The sequence below is a fragment of the Brienomyrus brachyistius genome, chromosome 25, assembly GCF_023856365.1.
Source record: "Brienomyrus brachyistius isolate T26 chromosome 25, BBRACH_0.4, whole genome shotgun sequence".
Lineage (NCBI taxonomy): Eukaryota > Metazoa > Chordata > Actinopteri > Osteoglossiformes > Mormyridae > Brienomyrus > Brienomyrus brachyistius.
The window spans coordinates 722,757-745,223 of NC_064557.1; the positions used below are offsets into that span (position 1 = coordinate 722,757).

At 43.3% G+C, this 22,467-nt stretch overlaps 1 protein-coding gene across 4 annotated transcripts in view; it reads left to right on the forward strand.

Annotated features, from left to right (window-relative positions):
- ndst3 (N-deacetylase/N-sulfotransferase (heparan glucosaminyl) 3) overlaps positions 1-22,467 on the forward strand; it is a 139,676-nt gene that overhangs the window by 86,430 nt on the left and 30,779 nt on the right. For all 4 annotated transcript variants that reach the window (XM_048995754.1, XM_048995753.1, XM_048995751.1 and 1 more), the window contains exons 3-6: positions 4,088-4,175; positions 5,252-5,406; positions 7,930-8,115; positions 15,833-15,961. In XM_048995754.1, the coding sequence (XP_048851711.1) occupies positions 4,088-4,175; positions 5,252-5,406; positions 7,930-8,115; positions 15,833-15,961 (558 nt within the window). The remainder of the gene's footprint in view (positions 1-4,087; positions 4,176-5,251; positions 5,407-7,929; positions 8,116-15,832; positions 15,962-22,467) is intronic.

Consider the following 22,467-nt stretch of genomic DNA (forward strand, 5'->3'; position numbering starts at 1 on the left):
TGGCCCCCCCTGCCAAGACCGGGTGGGGGGAGGGGCCGCAAAGCGTTAAGGTACCAAAGACCGCCACTCCAGCGGTGCCTCCGTGCGTAAAATGAAGCGAGTTCACTGATGTTCCCGGGCGTCACGCTTCGCAGAATAATGAACTCCGTCGCTGCGGTGATTCTGCCCGCAAGTGCACTGCCATCGTGCGAGACGACCCACCTGTTCCCATTGCCTGGGAAGACACTTCTCAGTATTGCGATTATCGCGAAGCAAACATGACGCTGAGCCTGTAGCAGATATTAATAGTCCAGTTTAACAGCATCAATACACCATCGAAGTCCTTTCTGTCTCCAAACAGACCTTTTTCTGCCTTACAGTGGGTGAGTTTTCATTTGTATTCCTTTCACCTGCTCTTCTAAACCTGAACAAGCTCAGCTTTCTGAGGCAAAGTTCATCTTTATTGTCATACAACGGAACAGAATCGAATACGGACACATTAATACTAGTCTTCGGGCCTGATTACAATAGCAGTGTTACGTCAAAACATATTACCCGAAAACAGAATAAGCTTGGACTCTCCATCTCTCTTTTAGCTACTAACCCAGGTTATTACATAAACAACAAACAAACATGTTTTGCAGTTTATCTGTGCCTACTTTCTTTATCTTGTCATTTTACGAAGTATAATGGCTGCAGATGCGCATTAACACTAAGTAAATCGCAATCAGCGCCTCTCGTACGAAGGACAATTGTTAATTTTTTATATTACGAGAATTCCACACCGTGACCCTCGCTACAAAACCGTCACCATTTGTTTTGTGTACTGGATACAAAAGGTTATAATTCCATAAAGGTTTAATCTCCACCGGTGTATAGTGTGACCTTGTAGGCATGGCACTGTGAGCGTGTAGCTGCATTAATGTTTACCTTTGTTGATAGAGCAGGAGGAGAACGTGTTAACGTGTAAGACCAGCACTTTCAGCGAAAGCTTGCTAGACAATAAACACTGAGAATGAGATAGATGTGTAGATGATGAATTCAGGGTTCCTCTACCCTCTGCAGAGGTGAATTCTTTATCACTATTACCATATATTGTATCCGAACGGAAGACATGATATTCTGTCAGAATAGGGACGACAGTGAAAGTTGTCACGTCCACTAACCTTCCGGAATGTCATTTTTTTTCCCATTGCCATATTACACTGAGATGAATCTGACAGAGCCAGCCAGGGAAATTTCATTCTCTCCTTCTTCACACAGACATAAATACCGAGGAAATAAACAAAGATGATGTGATATGTAGCTGGAAACGTTTTATTTTTTCTTCTATGAGAACTTTTTAATATGCGACGAATGTAATCGATGTTCGGCATTCGCTAATTAATAGGCCCTTATCGTTCTCCTCGGAATATGCCCATAAGGTTTTGGGGACATGAGCATGACGGAATAAATATTCATGTACTTATGCTCCTCGATGGCGCCGATTCTGCCGCTTACTGATCTTACTGTATTGGGTTTTACAGTAAGCGGCCACTCGGCAGATAGACAAGCGTGACTTTACGTTAGGAGTTTGTCAATTAATGCCTTTTGATTTGTGGTAAAATCAGGGCCCACTCTGCCTTTGCAGGGGCCCTGGGCAAAGTTTTACTTGAGAGGCCCCTCCCACCAAGAAAACTGACAATCATTTCGCTTACTCCACAACATAGATAACCGAGGCTCTGAGGCACTGCCTATTCTGCCTGTAACTAGAGCCGGCCCTGTGTATAGTATAATATAATATATTTTTTTCATGACATTGTCTGGGCCTCTTGTGCAGATCGGGCCCTAGGCAGCTGCATAATTTGCCTGTGCCTGAATCTGGCCCTGGGTACAATGTGACTTTATCTCTTATGGGTTTTTATGGATGCTGCTTTATAAAAACGTCTGCAAAGTGACTGGAGATTCAGTGTAGTTTAAAACGCTGTTTGTGTGAGTGTCTGCATGAACATTGTAACAGGAGCTCAGACCGGTAGCACATTTCATCTACAAGTTATACTCTTGGCCAAGAAGGTGTAATTCTAATACTTTGAATTTGCAGACGTAATTAATTTAATTTTCAGTGTAAATAATTGCTCTGAAGTGTAGATGTTGAATTATGTGTCCTTGAAAAATACTAATCCTGGGTCGCCAAGTCACGCTTTCACATTCTTGCGCCCATGCAAGAAATCTTAAGGCAAATTTATATTATTCCGTTAGAAACCTAAAACTAGCTACATCCAAAGCATTGAGGTAGTTTGCAACCCTACAGACAGATTTACAAGGTAATCAAGCTGTTACATGCATGTAAATGCGCGCGCATGTGTGTGCGGACTTGTCTCGGATTGAAAATCTCACGCCAGCCAACTGATCAAAGTGAACGACTCGGCTAATCCAGTAATTTGGGTTCCACAGTATTGCTGCAATATGAGCTTTTATGGTTCACTTGAAGTTAACCAATGACTACCAAAATTTGAAACAAACAAACAAAAAAAATGTATATAAACCAAGGAAAAGATTCATGTTAAACATGCCCTTTCCACCTGGCCTGTGAAGTCGGTCCGTCTGAATAAGATCACCGATGGTCATGTGACGTTTGTACTGATCTCCACTGGAGCTTGTCCCACTTTCATATGTCCCTGCCTGGTCCATTGTGGTACTTCAATAACAGCTTGAGTAATATCCCCAGTGAAAAACGCTAACAAGTTCAGCACGCTTCGCCATGCCCAGTGCAAACATATAATACATGCGGCGAAGAACGCAGCCGGGGCTGCAGACCTCCGGCCAACACAAACAGGCATGTATATACGCACCTTCTGCAAAATGAACACGGCCGCATGCACTGTGGAACGATGTCGATCACGTTCAAGCGCTCTCGATGAGAAAGATATCAGAAAATTCGTGTTGGCGCCATGAATCTGCCATCTGCCCGGTGCGTTCTATAAATCATCCTCCGCCTGCAAAACAACTAGGGCCGTATTGATCGTTACAGCCCTTTCGCCCGAGAAGGGAGTATTTAATTAGTTGGCTGACTTTGGATTTTCATTCTCTTCCGGTAGAAGGGTCTGAACCTTTAGTGTTTTAACCGTCGCTTGATGGCCGCTCGGAATTAGAGCAGCTGTCTCCAAAGATACCACATTCTCTGTAGATGAGGGCAGGATACAGGTCGTTAAAACACAGGATCCGCCCCCTGGAACCTTCTCCAGGCCGAACCCGAAAAATGCTATTAAAACCTTGGTTTGCCTAGCTTTAGGAGCCTTGACCTTTGGTTAAACGAAATGTGTTGTATTTTGTCTAAGAGCCAGAAATAATGAACTAATTTAAAAGGCTTATTTAAGGCAATAGGAGCCAGAATTCTTCTGGCAGCCAATAAGTATGCGCACATACTCTTACTTTACCTCTGCCAAGCCCATCGGCGTGTAAAATATAAATACATTTAAATTTGCATGATCAGTCATAGGCGACAGCCAGAGTTAATCTGCAGACAGTGAAAGTTAGACATGTCGGTCAGACACCAAACAAATTTTGCAAGGCAATTTAGGTCTATGTCGCACCGACACCCAGGAAATGGTGTCTGTTATGCGAGGTCTAAGAAATATACCTGGAGTTGCGCGTAATCACACATCTAAAAGTGGCAGAAGAGTCTCCACTTTTTTAGCCAGTGCAGGCAAATGTAAACAAACGTCATGGTCACACAGGCTTGCTGAGAGTGATGGTCGGACGCTTTTGCAGCATTATGCACAATGTGGTCCTTTTACGTTTCCTGAATTATAGCCGTCTTAAAATGTGATTTACACTGGGCTGTCCACCCATTTTGTGCAATCGTTTTAATGCCTCAGTAAACAACACATTCACATGTAATTGTATTCACTTTGCTTCCTTGGGTAATGTTTTACTAGATTGCTTTCTAGCTGCAAACCTTCTCGTCATAACCGTGGGTGACATTTATAAAGGAGTGAAATGAGGTTCCGTAGCAACTGGTTTCCAGGTGCGGATGAACCGCTAAAATTCGGCAGTCTCGCTCTAGCAGCACAATCGTCCGTTGAATCTCATTGTTTGCATTTTTCGTTTGTGTTTTGCGATCGTTTAGGCCCTGCTGGACACGCAAAACCTTCTCCGATCTCAAATCACCAATTTCACGTTCAACCTCGGATTTTCCGGGAAGTTCTACCATACCGGTGAGATCCCTCGCATCTGTCTGTCTTGCCTAGAATTGCCCATGTCTGTTTGCCGGCTGAAGAAGCGCGTTGCTGTTATAAGGTGAGCCAAGGTAATGTTCCCAGTACTTTAACTGCCAGGTGTATTAAAATCTAATAGAACCACCTAAATTATTATGCTGTGTCTGACTATAATTGACATTGTGAGATAACACAGGTAAAAGACTGGAGCCTTCAAGCCTTGTGCAATGGAGGGGTTGGTGGGTTACATGAAACTGAGAGGATTACGATGACGGAAATGAAACGGGCATCAATTACTCTCAGACTCACAAAACTAATTGAGTGTTCCCTCAAATTATTTCCATAACCCTTTAGCTCATGCTGGCTTACAGGCACTAGCTGGTAATTCCTTTTAAATGAGAGAAGTTATAGGCACAAAGGTAAAATTATAGAGCAGAATTTGTATTTGTGTGGTATTATGAAACTAATAAAACTCTGTAGAAATTATTTAGGATTATACGTTTATACGTTATACGATTATACGATGAACATACATGAAACTTGAATATTTTTTCAGCATGAAATAAATCATCTTTAGCTAGTGCGGCTTATGTTTTGTTATAATTTAGAACAGCGTTTCCCAATCCGGTTCTCGGCGACCCACAGTCGGTCCATGTTTTTGCTCCCTCTGAGCTCCCTGCCAGACAATTCACTTTTTTGCTTCCCTAACGGGAGCTGGGGGGGAGTGAAAACCAGATTGGGAAACGCTGATTTAGAATATAAGATTTTGAAGCATTTCCATGTCTCTGTCACATGTTGAGGCTGTAAAGCATTTTTATTTTTGCCTTCTGGGTATGGTGCCAACCTCTGTACTTAACAGTGCTGGGTGTTATACGTGATTTATTTTCCGTCCCTAGACCAGTATTTCCCAACTTGGTCCTCGGGGACCTGCAGACGGTCCATGTTGTTGTTCCCTCCCAGCTTCCTGCCTGACGGTCCACATTTACCGGGGTGCAAAAATGCACGCCGTCTGCGGGTCCCCAAGGACCAGACTGGGAAACATTGCCCTAGACGATGTTGTTGGGCTTCTCCTGCAGGTACGGAGGACGAGGATGAGGGTGATGACCTCCTACTGAGATACGTGGATGAGTTCTGGTGGTTCCCGCACATGTGGAGCCACATGCAGCCGCACCTCTTCCACAACGAGTCGTCGCTCATGGAGCAGATGATACTTAACAAAGAATTTGCACTGGTGAGCGACAGTCTTGCCAGGGGAACATGGGGGGGGGGGGGGTGCGAATTAAACAGCGGGCCATTCTGCAAGACTAAAATCTTTAGGCCCCTGTGCTGTACGGAACCTTTTACAGCACAACTCTTCAGCCGTAACCAGAGGAGTCAGCTTTCAGCTGAAGTGACGTGAAAACAATAGATCGCAAGAGCCCATGTGTTCGGCTGAAAGGAAAAATACAGCCGAATAAGGGAGTCCAGGAGAGTTTAGATTAAGCTCTGATGATAGGTGACATCTATGGCTTTGAGAATCATATGAGAAAATACAGTGGGCTTTCACACTCATTAACTTGTTCCCGTTTCCACACAGAGATAGATAGCACGTCGTACGAACTTTTTGTCTTCACATGACACTGCTTCTGTAGGCTTGGGATTTTGTTTCACTTTTTTCTGTCCATCTTATGAATTTTTTTTTTTTTAATGCTACGTTACCGGTAGACGTTATGTGTGAGATGTAACGGGTTTCATCCTGACACGGTCCCCATGCGCTATCCGCAGATTCGAGCGAAGTGACGATGCGGTTCGTGCCCAAATGTAACCCATACGCCCACAGGTTCGGACGGACTAGCCGGATCAACATTTTTACAGCTGTGGGTGACAAAGACCAACATGTTTCAGCTGTTTAGATAAGAATGTGGTGAGGTAATAGCTAATGCAGCTCTATGTTTATAAATATTTTAACGCGTTTCGCCAGAGTCAAGGCTTTGACCCGAGGCGAGAGATGAAATGGGAGGTGAAAATCTATGAAGAAAATCGCAAAGAGCTAATCGGTCTCAGCGGCATAAACGGAAAAGCCACTGGACCTCATGAAAGGGCTTGTTAAAGCATGAAATCTCCTTCCAAAAGTGCGCCTGCCCTACATTTTTCAATTACGATAATAATATCATATAAATGAATGATTATTCCAAGTGTCACAGCTTGTCAGTAGCCTTAACTAAAAGTGGCCCTACTTGACCCTGTGTTGACCTTTTCTTCCAAACCAATTGCTCTGAGAGTAATATATCTAAATCCAGTAAAGGCGCATCGTGTGGTCAATAAAGCGCATTAACGCTTGATGTCCGCTTTAATTGATTAGCACCCCTGCCTTTCTCTTGAACGTTCTTGTGAACGCCCACCCTCCTCATAAAATGGAAAAATGCAAAAAGATGTGCTTTTGTTATCCCAAAAAATGCTCCCAGTGCTAATATATAAAAAAACAAGTTTCTGCAGAATGAGGGAATAAGTATGAAAGATAAGTGCTGCAAAAGTTAGTGATTCATGGGATGCTGGAGAGAAGGTTGCTTTCTAGGAGTTTAATACTAGACGGCAGTCGGTTTCTGTTAGATGACGGGTTCCAAAGGGCCATGCTGTGGTTTTCTACTAGCTGCTCAATAAACAGTGGTGGTGTTTACTGCCACTCAAACCATGCATTTGTGTTAGGGGCGCCCCCTGTTGGCTACAGACAGGCACTACACAGGGGGACTGGGCCTGAAGTAACTTTTTGAGTGTATTCTGGGCAAACCCGCGCCTGTCTGTAAAGATACTGCAAATAACATTAGTGAGGCTTGTGCTTGTTTAGAAAAACTTTGAAAAGAATTCCGAATGAAAAAGGAACAGCAGAGGACGAAAGTAGCATGAGAGTAGACTTTAGGGAGAGCGTAATGTACAGAAATACTGTGAGAGCACTTGGGATGCAGGCTTCATAAGGTCACTTAATTATTTATCTATTTGGAAATGCCTAAAAGGTCATCATGAATATTTTATGGTGAATAATCCTCTAGATTTTCATTCTCTTGTTTTTTCGAATTCCGTCTGCTTTGGCGGAGAATTGGAAAATGTGTTTTTTTTTTTATCAGCCAGGTGTAGGGGGTTAAACTCATTGTATTTCAGGGGAAGGGCCAGATTGGCGCGGTGCTGGGCCAGGTCCGAGTCAGCGCGCCTTGTCCGCCGTCGCTCGCGGGGGTGTAACGCCGCACCGTTAGCTCTCGGCTAACGCGCGGCGGAGCTGTATTGACACACCAAAAGGCCGTCTCCATCTCAAGGTCAAGCTGTTGATGTTATGGTCAGGATCGCCCCGCTGGGAGTTATAAATTATAAACGAATGGCTTCAGTAGTGTTTTCATGAATCTCAGCTGAGGGGGCAGGAAGTTATTGAAGAGAGCATGTATTTTCACATTCAGAACTGAACTTTCTATTTAGATACAGAACCCTTATGTTTCCACTGCTTCATGTAAGTGAAATAGGTTTCCTTCCTTTCCTTTCTTCCCTCCTTCTTTGTTCCTTACTCTTAATACTATCTATCTGTCTGTCTGTCTTGCACTGCATTTCATGCATGAAAAGTGATATATGAATAAAGATTATTATTGTTATTGTTGCTGTCGTTCGAAAAGCCTCTGACTTCAGTGCTGTTTTTCCATATTGTGTTTATTGTCACGTATTCCGCCTCCTAATGTTGCTGTTTTTCGTTTTTCTGTGTGTGTGTGTGTGTGTCCACGTCACGCACTGGCAGGAACACGGCATCCCCACCAACATGGGCTACGCAGTGGCCCCCCACCACTCGGGGGTGTACCCGGTACACATGCAGCTGTACGAGGCCTGGAAGAAAGCCTGGGGGATCCGGGTCACCAGTACGGAGGAGTACCCGCACCTCAAGCCCGCTCGCTACCGCAAGGGCTTCATCCACAGCAACATCATGGTGAGCATCCGCCCCTTTGAGCACCTTGATCGAGATACACGCGTTACGCGCTTGCCCTTCCAGGACCTATAGACAGAAGGACGTGACTGGACCCATGAGAAATTCTCCTGAATGGGCACCCCACTTCTTCAGCCAAAACGTACCATTTTCCAGACTCACACACTTGTGCCCCCCACCCCCATAGGCTTCCATGCCATCACACACCTTAATGAAGATTCATGAGTTATGCCATTGCCCTTCCAGGACCTAATGTGGTTACCAGGACCCTAAGGAAGGTACAGAATGGCTTCGTAATATATATTACTTAAAAGGAGTGTCAAAAAGCAAATAAATAACTGAATGAAGGAACAATCCCTTAACATCCGTATAAAAATATCGGAAAAAAACCTAGTAATATCTATAAAAAGTGGCTGATGGAAAATGCGGACAGCAGCGATGTATTGACTCTGTGACCGCGCTACGTTCGAGCGCCGAAGCTCGTTCCGGAAGGCAGTCCTCATGGGAACTCCACAATAGCGCCGCCCTGGCTTTCATTCCAGCACAGAGAAAGACAACGTCTCCTATGATCGTCACGCGCGGCGCTCGGGTTTCTGTGCGTTAGCAACCGGGCCGCCAGCGCCTGGACCTGGCACGGTGACGGCAGCAGATCCGACAGGGCTTGGATCGCCGTTCGTAATCCGGGTGTTTCTGTACGAATTTCTTTCGTGTGGCATTTTGGGCCGATGTGTCTTTAGTTCGAGAGATGTGGACTGAAGGCGCCCGAGTTAAATACTTCGATTTGAATTTTTCATGCTTAACTTCTCAGCCAGTATTTTCTGTGGATGGACCCATTCAGCATGGGGTGGTTCTGATAAATGTGATTTCGAAAAGAACAAGGAGTCTCCCGTTAGAGCCCTTTTGTATATTTGTGTTTTCATTTTCTCCTTATTACAAAAAAAACAAAGTAACTCTGATTGGTTGACATACCGATGACTAATAAATACTGTAACATTCTCTTTTTTTTTTAGTTCTTTTGTACACAAAGGGGTATAAAAGATTGCAAATGGAAGCCGGTTATGTGTAGAAGCAGTTGAGCCTCAGTTTGCAGTCACCAGCTTGTGTCTGCTGGAGGGCGACGGCAGCACGGGCCTAACAGACACCCTGCGGTACCCCCCCATCCGTGCCCTCATGAAACTTTCAGCCGCGCCTGTCGTCAGCCGCGTTTAAAGCGAGGCGCTCTGCAGACGGCTCGTACTCCACAGTAGCTAGCGCTCGGATGCACGGCGTATTAATGCTCTCTGTGTTTCCATGTCATCGCCATGGCGGCCCTTTTGATGCTGGCAAAAAAAAAGGAAAAAAAAGCATATATCCTTTTGAGCCCTTTCATTTTGGCTCAGTGCTTGGCAGTTGCCGCGACGCTAAGCTGTAATCCTTCTATCTTCAAAATGCTTATCCTGAGCAAGGTCTTGGGGGCGGCCTGGTGCATATACCACACAGCATAGGGGCAGGAAGAACACCCTGGAAGGGATGCCAGTTTGTTGCACAACACAAACACACTCTACTAGCCATTGAGAGACATGAGTTACTCTACTGCATGTCCTTGGAAAACAAGAGCAAACCCATGTGACTAGGGGACCCCATGTGACTAGGGGATCCCATGTGACTAGGGGACCTCATGTGACTTGCAGTCCACACATGCACAAAGCCCCGAACCTGCTGATGTGAGGCAACAGTGATGGCCACTGAACTACCACACCACTTTAATTGGGATGGGAAATCAGCATCTGAATTGAACAGGAGGGAGCACAAAAAAATTGCACAGGGGGAATAGAAAATGAAATGTTAACTCATGTCTAATTGTCCTGACTCATGAAATTTATATATTACAAAGGCCTTCAGTAGCGGCTCCTCAGAACACAAATCTAAGGCTGCTTTTTTTTCATGGTTATTTGCTTCTATCTCCCCTTGAAATTGCAGTTATACGTCTCCCAGTGGTGAACGCGAGCGGGCAGAATCGGCTTGCCGTATTCACACTCTTAAAAATGGAATCCATGTATATCAGAGCAATAAAATATTCCATTTGTTGTTTTTCTTTCATGAATGAAATAGAGGTACTTTACATGCCTTCGCAGTAAAGTCTGCTTTCCTAAAAGAGTGCTTTAGCATGGGATTGCTTCAGCCTTGGAGTTGAACCTAAATGAGAAAAATAAGGCTGAACCTTGGCCTGAACTTTTGAAATGCTTGATTTGTTCCCTGCACAGAATGTAATGGGATCGCAGCAACCAATCAACAAGTGTAAATAACTCTGTGTTGCAGTAATACCCTATTAGCCGTGATGCAAGATGACAGCTTTGGTTCAACTGTGTGGGGCTACTCATGATTACTATAGATGCCGTATTAATAAGGCGTAGCTATGAAATTAACCACTGATTTTTCTGGGCAGTGATAGTACATGTTCCTGTCAGGGGTCATTTGTAAAAGTGTTCTTTGTGCTGTTTAAATACTTGCAGAAGACAAGACCCCTGACTTGCATCTTCAGCTGTGTGAGACAAATGTGTTTTAATGGAACGGCTCGTTCCAGGAGTGAAGGTGACACATGAAAGCGTTTTAGTTCCTGTACAAATTAGCTTGTAGATAAGACAGTGGGAGTACCACATCATGACAAAGGCTTGTGTTAGTGAAAAATGGATTTATTCAAATCAAGTGCCAGACTTACAGAAGTGCACATTTGACATCCTAAAACTCTTGTAGGATCTGGCTTTGTTTTCATCTGAATGTCAACTCCCGCACATTTCAAACATTTTGTGGCATTGAAGCCGTGAATGCACGAGTACAGCACTGTGCAAAAGTCTTAGGCAGTTAAAGAAAATGTTTAAAGTTATTTATCTCTGGAGTAAGTGTGTATTTGCTCAGAAAAAAAACCCACAATTTCACGTTAGACAATACACAAATGAACAGTAAGATAATAAAAATGAAGAAGATCTTGCTGGACGGCTAGATGAGCAAGGCTTCAGTTCCCAGACATTTCTTCGGGGGCAATTCCGTCATTCCATGTGTTTGGTAAACTTCACCACCAGGGTCACTTCATTATTTAATTGAATTTAATTAGTGAAATAACTCAATGACATATTAATTAGCCGCACGAGGCCTGCTAGTGGTCGGTCAAGAAATACATTGGTGCACTGAATGGTTGCTGCAAATACTGTGGTGATTTTAGTGGTGACTTTGACAGGCATGTGGTTCTACACCAACGCGATCATTTAAATGTCATTTTCTTTGCCTGCCTAAGACTTCTGTACATCTGAAGTTTATATACATACACAGTTTATTTTATGTCTTATTAGTTTGTATCATATTTGATTTATTTTATATTACGTTTATATTGACGATTATCAGATGTCTGTGGCTTTTTTCAGTGCAATACACAGTCAACGGCTTGTACACTTGCAAATCCTGTCCTGCCCTACCAACGCAGTGGAACTGCTCTCCTGAGAAGTTGCGCAATATGTTCTTTGGCTGTGGTTTTGTAGTAACTTCAGTGGCACACCCCAGGACTTGGCTCGGTCTTGCTTGGCCCGTTCATGCAGCTCTGGAAAAGGTATATTTCTTCGGGGACACTTAGGTCCTGTTTACACTTGATCTTAAAATGCATCTTGGGTGGTTGAATCACAAGCAAACAGCTGAGACATGGGGGCGCATTAGGGCAGGGCTGTTCAAATCCCGGTCCTCAAGGTCCGAGTCCCTGCTGGCTTTCCAGCCTTCCTTTACCCGTGAGCCAGTTGTGAAGCCTCTGGCCAATCAGAATCAGTAATTATTACACCAACTACTTGGGAGAACTGAAAACACGGCCTGGATTTGAAATTGAGGGCCATATTAGAAGACCTCTACACTAGCATTAACAGTATAAAAGGTATGTGGTCAAATGTATCCCAGACCACCTTGGCAAATGGTTTGAATGGTCAGATCACGACGCGTCATCGTGATCGTGGTTGCGGCCACTCATTTTAATACTACAGTAAGTGTAAACAGGGCCTATGCAGTGTACAGTGAAGATGTACAGTATAGAGACTATAGCTTCATTGTTGATTGGTCTGATTTTGTGAACTGTACAACCAGTCTGCAGATGTATGGGTGGCACACTTTATTGCTGCCAGGGGAGGAGTTTGTCATGCTAGCGTCAGAGGAGCATAACACACACAGGTAACATACACAAGCAGAAACTCAAGACATAATGCAGATACAATACACATACTGCAAAACTACAATGCCGTAATGAATAGATAAATAGAACAATTAAAAATAGGATGCCGTACATGTGATTTACACAGTATGTGTAGTTATGTACTACCTGGTTTACAAATAAATGTGTTACGACTGGCGGTGAGGGCTGGCATTGCAGCGACTGGTGTCAGTAGGTGGGAAAGATGCCCAGTAGCGCTTCTTATCTTAGCAAACCGTGGAGAAAGGAGCCGGTGGCTTAAAAGTGCTACAAAAGGGGGGCAGAATATAATTCTTTCGTCTAAATTGTGGGACAGCGGCGTCATTACCATTTTAAATGGATCCGCTATTCATATTAATGGATGGACTCTAAAGGTCGGTAATCTTTCAGCTGCTTCAATACTCAGCAGTTGTATCTCCGAAATCTACCCATAGCGTAAATCACCGTCGAAAGAACTTCAAGCAGGTCTACGCTGGTATTCTGGAAATCTAGAAAAAAACGTAGTTAGCTAATAGTGTCACAAACACAAAGAAAGATGCTTCGAAGTCTCTAGCCCTTTCTAGGACCCGATCCAGAAGAGCAACTTAATGTAGCGCAGTTGTGCTTCCACATTTAAGGCAGCGTGGAGGAATGAGGGACGGCCAAGACAATCCCATAACTCTCAGTATGAAGGATTTACTGCATTTTGCGCAGAATTCAATTTTAGGGCATCGGGCAGATTAAAATATTAAATCAAAGCCAAATGCTTTTTTTACCTTTTGTAAATCGGGCAGCTTGAGCAAACTATATAAAGTTTCTAATGTCTTGTGGATTCAGCGTTACACAGGCTGCATATCAATGAAGGTAGCAGGAATAAGTACCTAGACACGGCATCCATGCCGAGCTCTGTCCCCCCGGATGGGGGGGCAGGACCGTCCGCGGCTTTGGGTCCGCCCGTGCTTCAGAAGCGCGTAGCTGCGCAGGGACTGATATCGGTGCACGGAACCACAAACGACCCGAACAAATACATACATATGTAGGGTATACCTATCCTTATGGGGCCCGCTCATTCACTTCTATGGGAAAAATGCTAACGCTAACTATGACAACCTTAACCCCCACCCTGCCCTAACCATAACCATAAGTAACCAAGCAAAATACAAGAGTTTTTGCATTTTTAGTTTTTTCATAGCAGATACTGACTTTTATAAAATAGTTTTCCCTTATGGGGACCAGGAAACCGGTCCCCATAGGGGGAAAAAAATGAATATTTATCACGTTATGGGGCCATTGTGTCCCCATAAGGATAGGTATACCCGCTCACACACACACACACCCACACACACATATACACACACACATATATACATACAGCCTACCAATTAGGCCAATGCGTGTGTTTATAGGACGACATGAGCAAATAAAATCTGTAATAATATGCGTGTACGCGGACGTCTTATATAACACAGCGTATAAACTGTTTTTCCCCCTCCGGTAATTTGCACACGTCCTTGCAAATGTTAAATGTTCTGTTTGTGATGGGAAGTGGCGCTGTTTTCGGCGCTCCTCGCCAACGTTAATGTGCAGAAAAATCCTCTCATTAGATTTCCAAGCATGCCTCGACTGTTAGCGCAGGTAGAGCGGCGGAAACAAATATTAGCAGCTGATTTATATCGCTCCCGAGGGACTACAGAAAGAGTATAAACGCTAGCAAGTGATAAAATAAATAAAATAATAAAGAAAAGAAACAAGCTGAGAACTAAGAAGACTGGAACTTGCATCAGCCTAGGAGCAGCGCGTACGGGGGTGGACTCTGATACCGTTGTGGGAGTTGCTGAGAGCCAGTGTCAGGTTAATCTCCTCACGCTATGCTTTTTACTCCTGCCCATTTGGCCTGGCTGCCTTTCTAGCCCCAGTGTGGAGAAAAAAATGAGATTGTGCAGCATGTCACAGTGATGTACTGGTATTGCCCATTTGCCCATTGCGGGAGAATTCAGCATTGTTTCAGGGGGGGGGGGGGCTCAGTACTGCTTCAAGTGACATGAATTGCTCCCTGGAAATACAGATTTTTTTTTTGTAGCGGTTTTCTGCAGGACGCTGGTCATAGAGAAGAATTGTGCCACCCGTTAGAACAGATTGAATGACTTTCAGTATTTCAGGAATATCAAAACTAGCCAAGTCAGTATACGGCCGCTACTTACCGCGGCTTAAGACAATAAAGACAATTTCTGTAGCTGTGTATGTTTTCCTGATTGCAGAGATATCGCATTTACGCAGTATATCCAGTTAGCCACTCTTGCAGGTTCTATACAAAGGTTCTTGTTTTGTGCTGCGTATCACGGAGTAGTGTTACTTTGAATAATAATAAAAAAAAACTTTTGCAGGAAGTCTCAGTCATTTTAACAAAGCTGTACACGTTCCCTAGCCTGGTTGCCTGTATCTTTGTGTCTTTCCAAAAAGCCCAAATAAATGTCTTTTTTTTTTTTTACTGGTATCATAAATAACCTGATACCCCTACTTCCTTAACGAAAAAAAAAAAACAAAACAATGAATTTCATCATTAAATGCAGAAATATGCGCACGTAAGTCTTTATCCTTACATCAGAAATGAAGGCACTCGTACATTTTTTAAGACGCCAATCGTACCTGACTTAATGAAACCACCGAATCGGAACAGTGAGGCACATATTTTCTTAGGCAGCAATGAAACAGAAAAAAAAAGTCAGTCCCAGAATGCAATGGGGAAAATGCAGAGCTACTTTTTGACAGCTGGCCTCTGAGGACATCAGTTCACAGTCCCCAGCAGCCGTGACTGCTATTATATATCATTTCTGGTTGCATGATATCCTATTATGCAAAAGGTCTCCGCCAGATGTGTAGCGAGAAGCCCTCGCTTATAGAAGGGGGGAAATAGAGAGGGGTGTGGAATGTCTCCATGGACGACTGACAGCCTGGGCTGTGACATCACAGGTTTGCGCAAAGTGACATTCCGTTGGGTTTCTCCTGGTCTACGAATGGCGAAACCGGAAGGCGACAAAGACCCCCACACTAATTCCATTTCCACGGTCCATATCCGCAGTATGCATTTAGTTGTACGACTGCTGGTAAAGAAATAATACTGTTCATGACATTATTCTTTTTCACATCTCAGTTTATAGCCTTTTTTCTCCTTCGAAGGACTCGTGCGTCGAGATGTAAAAAAATAGTCATTTGTGTAAATCACACAAGATAAACACAGCTGTTCTCCAGACTTTCCAACAAAAGGCAATTCTGCTGATCGCAGTGACTTAACAGTGATATATATATATATATATATATATATTTATTTGTTTTTGGATTGTATTATATATCTCTTGGATAATGCCAGGTTTTTCGGTACGTACTGGCTTACTGTTTTACAAGAAAGTGGAAAAAAAAAATGTAACAGGACCTCAGAGGTTTGGTGCATTTGCACATAGATATTTTCATATCCTCTGTTCTGCTATAAATTGCTTATGTTGGAGAATCGCGTTGTTGAGTTGCATGCTTTCGTCCCTGCAGGTACTTCCACGGCAAACCTGTGGCTTGTTTACACACACCATCTTCTACAAGGAGTATCCCGGGGGTCCCAAAGAGCTGGATAAGAGCATCAGAGGCGGGGAGCTCTTCCTCACCGTCCTGCTGAACCCGGTATGACCCCCCCCCCACTCCCCCCCCACCCTGCTTCCCTCACCATGCCTGTTTTCTACCCTTGCAGGGCTTCCAAGCTTCTCTGCTAATCACACACTTCGTCAAGAGCAAATGTGTCACCTCCTTCCTCTCCTGCCCCAGTTTTCGTTATAAACGTTAAGGGGCACCCGTTATGCTTTTCCGGTTTTCCCTTTTACTTCTGTGCGTTATATAGCTTCGCGTGCATGTAAACGGTCTGCAAAGTCGTAAGGCCCAAAGTACACAAAGAGAGTAACTCTCACCACAGAAACCACTCTTCTCTAATCTGCCTAAAACGCCTTTTTGGAATTCCAGCCCATACTTCCCCGACGTGGTGAGGTCACCTTGTAACGCAATCCTTATTGGCTGCCTACCTGCAAGTATCTGTCTGCAGACTGCAAGACAGGGGCGGAACGTGTAGGGCAAGCTGACCAATCGGAGAACACGGGGCTCATCAGGGTTGGGGCTTAACAGAGCATTTCAGACCGGGGGAGGGGGGGGGGGTGAATAGAGATGTACAGTACGTGAAAAAGAATGTGTTTTGGGAACATTGAAGCATGTAAATCTATTCTGGTTGACGCCTAAAAAAATTATGAACATTGACAATGAGTATAACAGGTCCCCTTTAAAAACCACTCCGTCCAGTATCAGGCATGTTATTGGTACGTCATGTGATTTTTGCGAGCTCCATTCAGTACCCATCAATACCCACCAGTGCCCCTCATCTGCGACAACATACATTTCACTTGCTAAGTCTGTGCCCCCCCAAAAGTTGGTGCCCTAAGAGGCTGCCTCACCTAATGTCTTGACCAGCAGTGGTACAATAATATGTTTATTTCCAATAATACACAGACAGACATATAGAACTTTTCATTTAAATATTATGTTGTAATAATTGGGGCCAAACAATTTTTGAGGTGTTTATATACAAAAAAAGCTTATTTATATACAATAATATCGATAACGCAAACATGTTGCACAGACTTCGTTATGATGATATAGTACCATTACTACAGCAAATACTATTCATTTCATATATACTAAGGAAAATAAGATGGCAATATAATAATACATTACGTAACGCTGTTACGATAAACGGTAAAATGGGATATTAAGATGCACAGAAGAATTTCCATACGTGCAAAAGTCATTCGTGTCTCCAGGGTATACCTCAGTGATGTCACTTCTCATGTGACTATGTACTGTGAGAGAAAACACCATGCTGGAATTGCTTAGGGTTGTGAATAAACGCACTGCTGGAAAAATCACACGTAATAAAATCCGGTATTGCAGAGTCACGTTGTTAATATCAGGCAGAGGTGGCTGGTGAAGTCGCGTGAAGACAGGGAACTCTTATCCAGGAGCAGATGGATTTGTCCAGAGTCAGCAAACAGTGACGATATGATTTCCAATTTCCAGCATCTGACGGAGCAGAGCTGTAGTAATAACCTGGCATGACCATGTCAGTGACTCAGAGTGCGCCTCTATTCTAAGGCCCACTTGGGGGCGTCCTGCTAACTAACAGTGCCAGCTCAGTAGAAGAGAGCTGTGTAGGTGCGGAGAAGTGGGGGTGTGCACCCCTGCAGGCCCGGCCTCTTCTCGTCCTCAGATCATTCCAGCAAGCGTGAGCTCCCGAGTTGAGAGCTTTTACCATATGCAAACTAGCGGCGGTTTCCACCTACTCCCCATATGTCAATGTGTCAGGGAGAATCTGTTTCTTCTGCGTTATCCACATTTGTCACAGAACCCTAAACCAGGCGCTTCCAGAAGAAACAGTATTTTAGCCAAAGCAGATATTATTCCTACAGCAGCACTTCCTGCCTTGTAGACCTTGCCTGCCGTTTAGTGTTGTTCGAGTCCATCCCCGGCAACCGTCCATAAACGTCTACGCTTGTCTGCCTCTGTCTTATCATGTACTAATTCGGTTTGTACATGCGCTCACATAAATAGTGTATAAGATTCCGGCGTGATATTGTGTTATTTCTCTCCGCTGTCACGCTGGTGAGTAATCGACTGTGCCCGTAATTGTGTTCTCCGAAGGCTGTGCTTTGGTTAAAAAAAAAAAAACACACACATACAAACAGCCCTACCGTGTCAGCAGTAGAATTCACAGCGAGGGACTAGCGCTCCGACTCCATGGATTTTAAGGCGAGCTTTAATGGAAGCCGCACGCTGTCTTTACAGTGTTACTCGCGTCGTTCTGAAATAACTGTTTGCAGCGGCTGTTTGAAAACTATGAAATTAAAACTTAAAAACATGGGGGTCAGAAGCACCATATCGTTCGCGTTTGGAATTGGGATTGTTTCCGTGGTTTTGCTATAGAAAGCACTGGAAATTCGCAGCAGTAAACATTTAAAATTTTGTATTAACTATTTGGCTTGTCTGAATTGTTGACGGAATGAATTATGCAAAAGTGTGTTTTAAATGGCAGCCCATTTAAATTGATGTAGGGGAACAGTGCTTTCTGGCTGGAATTATTGGCCATAATTACTCACAGGAATTCTGTAGCTGAGAAAATAGAATCGTGATTAAGCATAATGGAGGGAAAATGTTTTCAAAATAAGAGTTATTCACAATATCATGAGAAGCAATCACGTGAAGCTGGTATTGTGAAAGTTGTCGAATTCTCTCTTACGATTCAGTCGGCTCTCAAGGGATCCAAGAGCGAGATGCATCCTGTCAGTATTAATGAATCGTTAATTTCTGAACAATTTCATATTCTCCGTGCGCCTTTGACTTGAATTGTTTGAAAGCGTTTGTAAGTAACGTGTAATAAAGACTCGAAATAGCATAGTGGTACGTATATTTCCCTTCGGAAGTGATTTTTCAGTGATTAAAGCAGCATTTATTATTTTCCCTCATTAATACATACACAAAAACAGAGACGTGTGTGTGTGTGTATGTATATAGGCAAACGCTTTCACTGCCTCAGTGGACAAAAGTGTATGGCTTTGTACGCATGCTTGTGTTTGGACAGACAGCACTGAGCAGAAAATTGTAGCTTTCTGTGGACAAACTGCAGTGGCCAAACATTGCGATGATTCTCCGAACGCTGAATGGTCATTGACGAAAGCCTCTGAGAGTGCCTCGTGTCAAAGCCGCTCTCGCGCTATTTAAGTCAAGTGAACCCAATAAGATTTCCTCCTTCTATTTTGTTCAAGGCCAGACAGGGAAAAGTATCACATTTATTGACCCTGAAAATGTGTCAATGAAACACAGTCCTGAAACACAGTAGAAAATACTACAGCCCTAAATAATAGAAATCCTGCAATTGTGTATCTTTTTAATACCTCTCTGTTCCTCTCTTTTTCCTTATGCCATCCTCTGCATGTTTTTTTGTTTTTGTTCTGTCTTGTTTGTATGCATCGCTGGAATCTTCCAGATTCTTCCAGATGTGCGCAACCCTGAAAGTGACTCTGCCCTACCAGGTTTATTTAAGGTCCCCCCCCCCAGATGTTGGGGGATGTAGAGCAAACGGTGGTGGGTCTGACCCGAGTGGCACGCGACCTCTGATTGGCTCTCCTACTGTGACACAGAAATATTCACGCCTACTTACACCAAGCTGCCACACATATAATCAGGGCCCAGGTCCCGCCTCCTTCAGCCTGCGTTGGAAATCAGACTGTGACCTTCCCCCAGGGGGCAAAAAAAATAAAACCTTGAAGAATGAATGAAACTTCACTTGATGGCTGTTCAGATCCAAAGCATCGATGTCTGATAAAGATGGCCGGGCGACATCCAACAGTTAGTCTTCATGTGTGGAACAAACCCCTGACTCCATATCATCCTTTGAAATACTGATTCATTAATTTCTGGGCCTCTACCCCCAAACTAGGACCTAGAAAAGAAGAAGGGAAGTCTGCTGTCATTTTAAATAATTATACGTATCTGATATTCATGCGCTGTTTCCCTTGGAGATATGGTGGCGATCAACACTAATGGTGTTAGTAGTGGTGACAAGTTCAATCATTAACATCCCTCTTCCTTTCATTCTTCGTGACGCTTCTGTATTACTTTGATGGCACAAAAGTGTCGGTTTGCTTTGGAATTCAGCCTCGGAGCCGAGCAATTTTGCAGATATTTCAGCCAGCTATTTGATTATTGTTGCCAAAACATTTGAAATGCCTTTTTAGATCGTTGTTGACACACGACATGTCATTAAACTAGATGCATCTGGGGTGATTGCACTTTATTCACACATGACAACAGGCGGCTGAGAAAGGCAGGTGTCCCTAGTTATAGGGCAGGTGAAATTCTGACATCTTTGGGGGGGGGGAAACTGAGGCATCATCAGTTCTGCGGACTGTTCTGGAAGCATGTAATCCAGATTTGGCCCTTGACGCTAGATGATTACCAGAGTAGCTTGGGGCAGCAGATTGTGATATCTTGTGAGTCAAAGGAGAATGCTATGTCTAATTCCAAGTTTGATGTCAAGGTTTTCTAAAACTCCCCTGGAATTGGAGTGAGAGTAAAGATCTCAACATATCCCTGCGGGAGAGAGTATATTACGATTTGATAACAGGTATAGATGGAAGCTTAAATGTTTGCCAGTTCTTTTTCCTTCTTCCGTTTTCATCATTAAAATAAGTGTCATATCGTTATACAAAGATATATATTTGTATCCAGTTCTTATGCTATTTTTTATATGACTGAGAAACATATCTATTCAAGCCATTTTGAACTATAGTGCAGTTCATGTTCAGAATTTGGTTTTGCAACAAAGACTAATGTCTGTCTCTAACAAAATAACTGAATATTGGACACTGAGCAAAGTAAAAAAATATCACACGAAATGTGCACGGCAATGCTATACTAAGAAATACTAACACAAAGTAAAATACTAAAATAATTGTTGTAAATAATCAGTGAAACTTTGAATACTTTTAAGTATCGCATTCATTTCTTTACAGGTCTGTTTTCTAATCTGCCACTGTCGATATATACATGTCAATGATACATTTATATTTATATATTTATATTTATATGCTTTTATTTCCTACTTATCCTCAAACCTGTCGCAGGGAATACAGGATAAAGAGCACACTGACTCGTACTGTAGTACCCATAGGTAACCTGTTCAATACCTGGAGAATATGCAATCTCAACACATCGAGCAAATTTGGGATTCGAACCCGGAACATTGATACCCGCCATGCCGCTATCGTCACGTGATTGCTTTACCAAACTATGGCGTGTTTTTTTTTTTTTAAATGTTATTCTTTATTTGACTTTTTTATTTTTTATTTTCAGCATTTAATTCCATATATTCATTAAGAGAGAACGTTTATAACCTCAGGCCCTGGGTTGGATAAGCCGTTGTGGAAGATGAATGAAGATACAAACACACACGGAAATATATAGCGATGTGTTATAAAGAGGATAACTTTAAATAGGATGAGTGACACTTTCTGGAGTTAGACCATCTGTTATTCATCTCTACACCAACGACTGAAGGAAACCTCAAAGTTATGAAGTCGCGGGATCTAGAAGCAGCACTTTATTTTACTAGAATATGCATGAACGGATAGCGCGTAGCGATGCTATAAACCTGCCATGGTCGCTTAAACACGGAACAGGCACTTGCAGCTCCTTGATACATCTCTGAAATTGTGCAGTGGGTCAGTGATGAGAAAAATTACATTTCCCAGCTTAATCCTATCTCAGCTCAACCTACTTTGTTGTCCTTTTGAGGTAGAATCCACTCTCTCCTCCCTCGAAGCTCCCCCTTGCACAAGCAAAGGCTTATTGAACATAAACTGTTTACCTTTGTTTACCAAGTACTTTTTGTTTGCAGTTCCTTTGCTTCATTTGCCGACTTAACGATGTGGCAGAATCCGACGGGCCCTTTATAACTGGAGAACTTCAATTACTGAAACAAGCAGGTGTACGTGTGCTGTTAAAATCACGCACACTTGCATATTTACACCAAAGGATCTGAATTTACTTGTAGTACTGGGTACATCAAGAACATAATTGCTTTGTAGATGCTCTTAATCAACCTAATTCAACGAGCTGCTAAGCTTCTTTTTATAAGGGGCTGGATAATTCAAATATTGAATTTAATATGGATGCACAGCAAGATGCATAACAAGAAGTCATACACAGAAGCACTGTGCAATTATAAATACCGACTAGAGGAAAATGATTTTAAATGTTTTTTTTTTTCTTGGAGAAAATTATCCCTTTGTATGAATATGTGTCTGATCATCACAGTATACATCCTCCCGTCTTCCAACTGCTTATACTGCTCAGGGTTTGGAACCTATCCCAGTCCGCATAGAATGCAAGGCTGTGTACACCCTGGACAGGATGGTAATACAATACAAGGCGTCCACACAGAGACTCCACTTAGCCTTTGGACTGTGGGAGGAGACCTCTGCAGCACCGGGAGAACATGCAGACTCCACACACACACACACACAAACACACACACAGACATACACTGACACACACACATACACACCAAAAGGAGGTGGGTTTTGAACCCA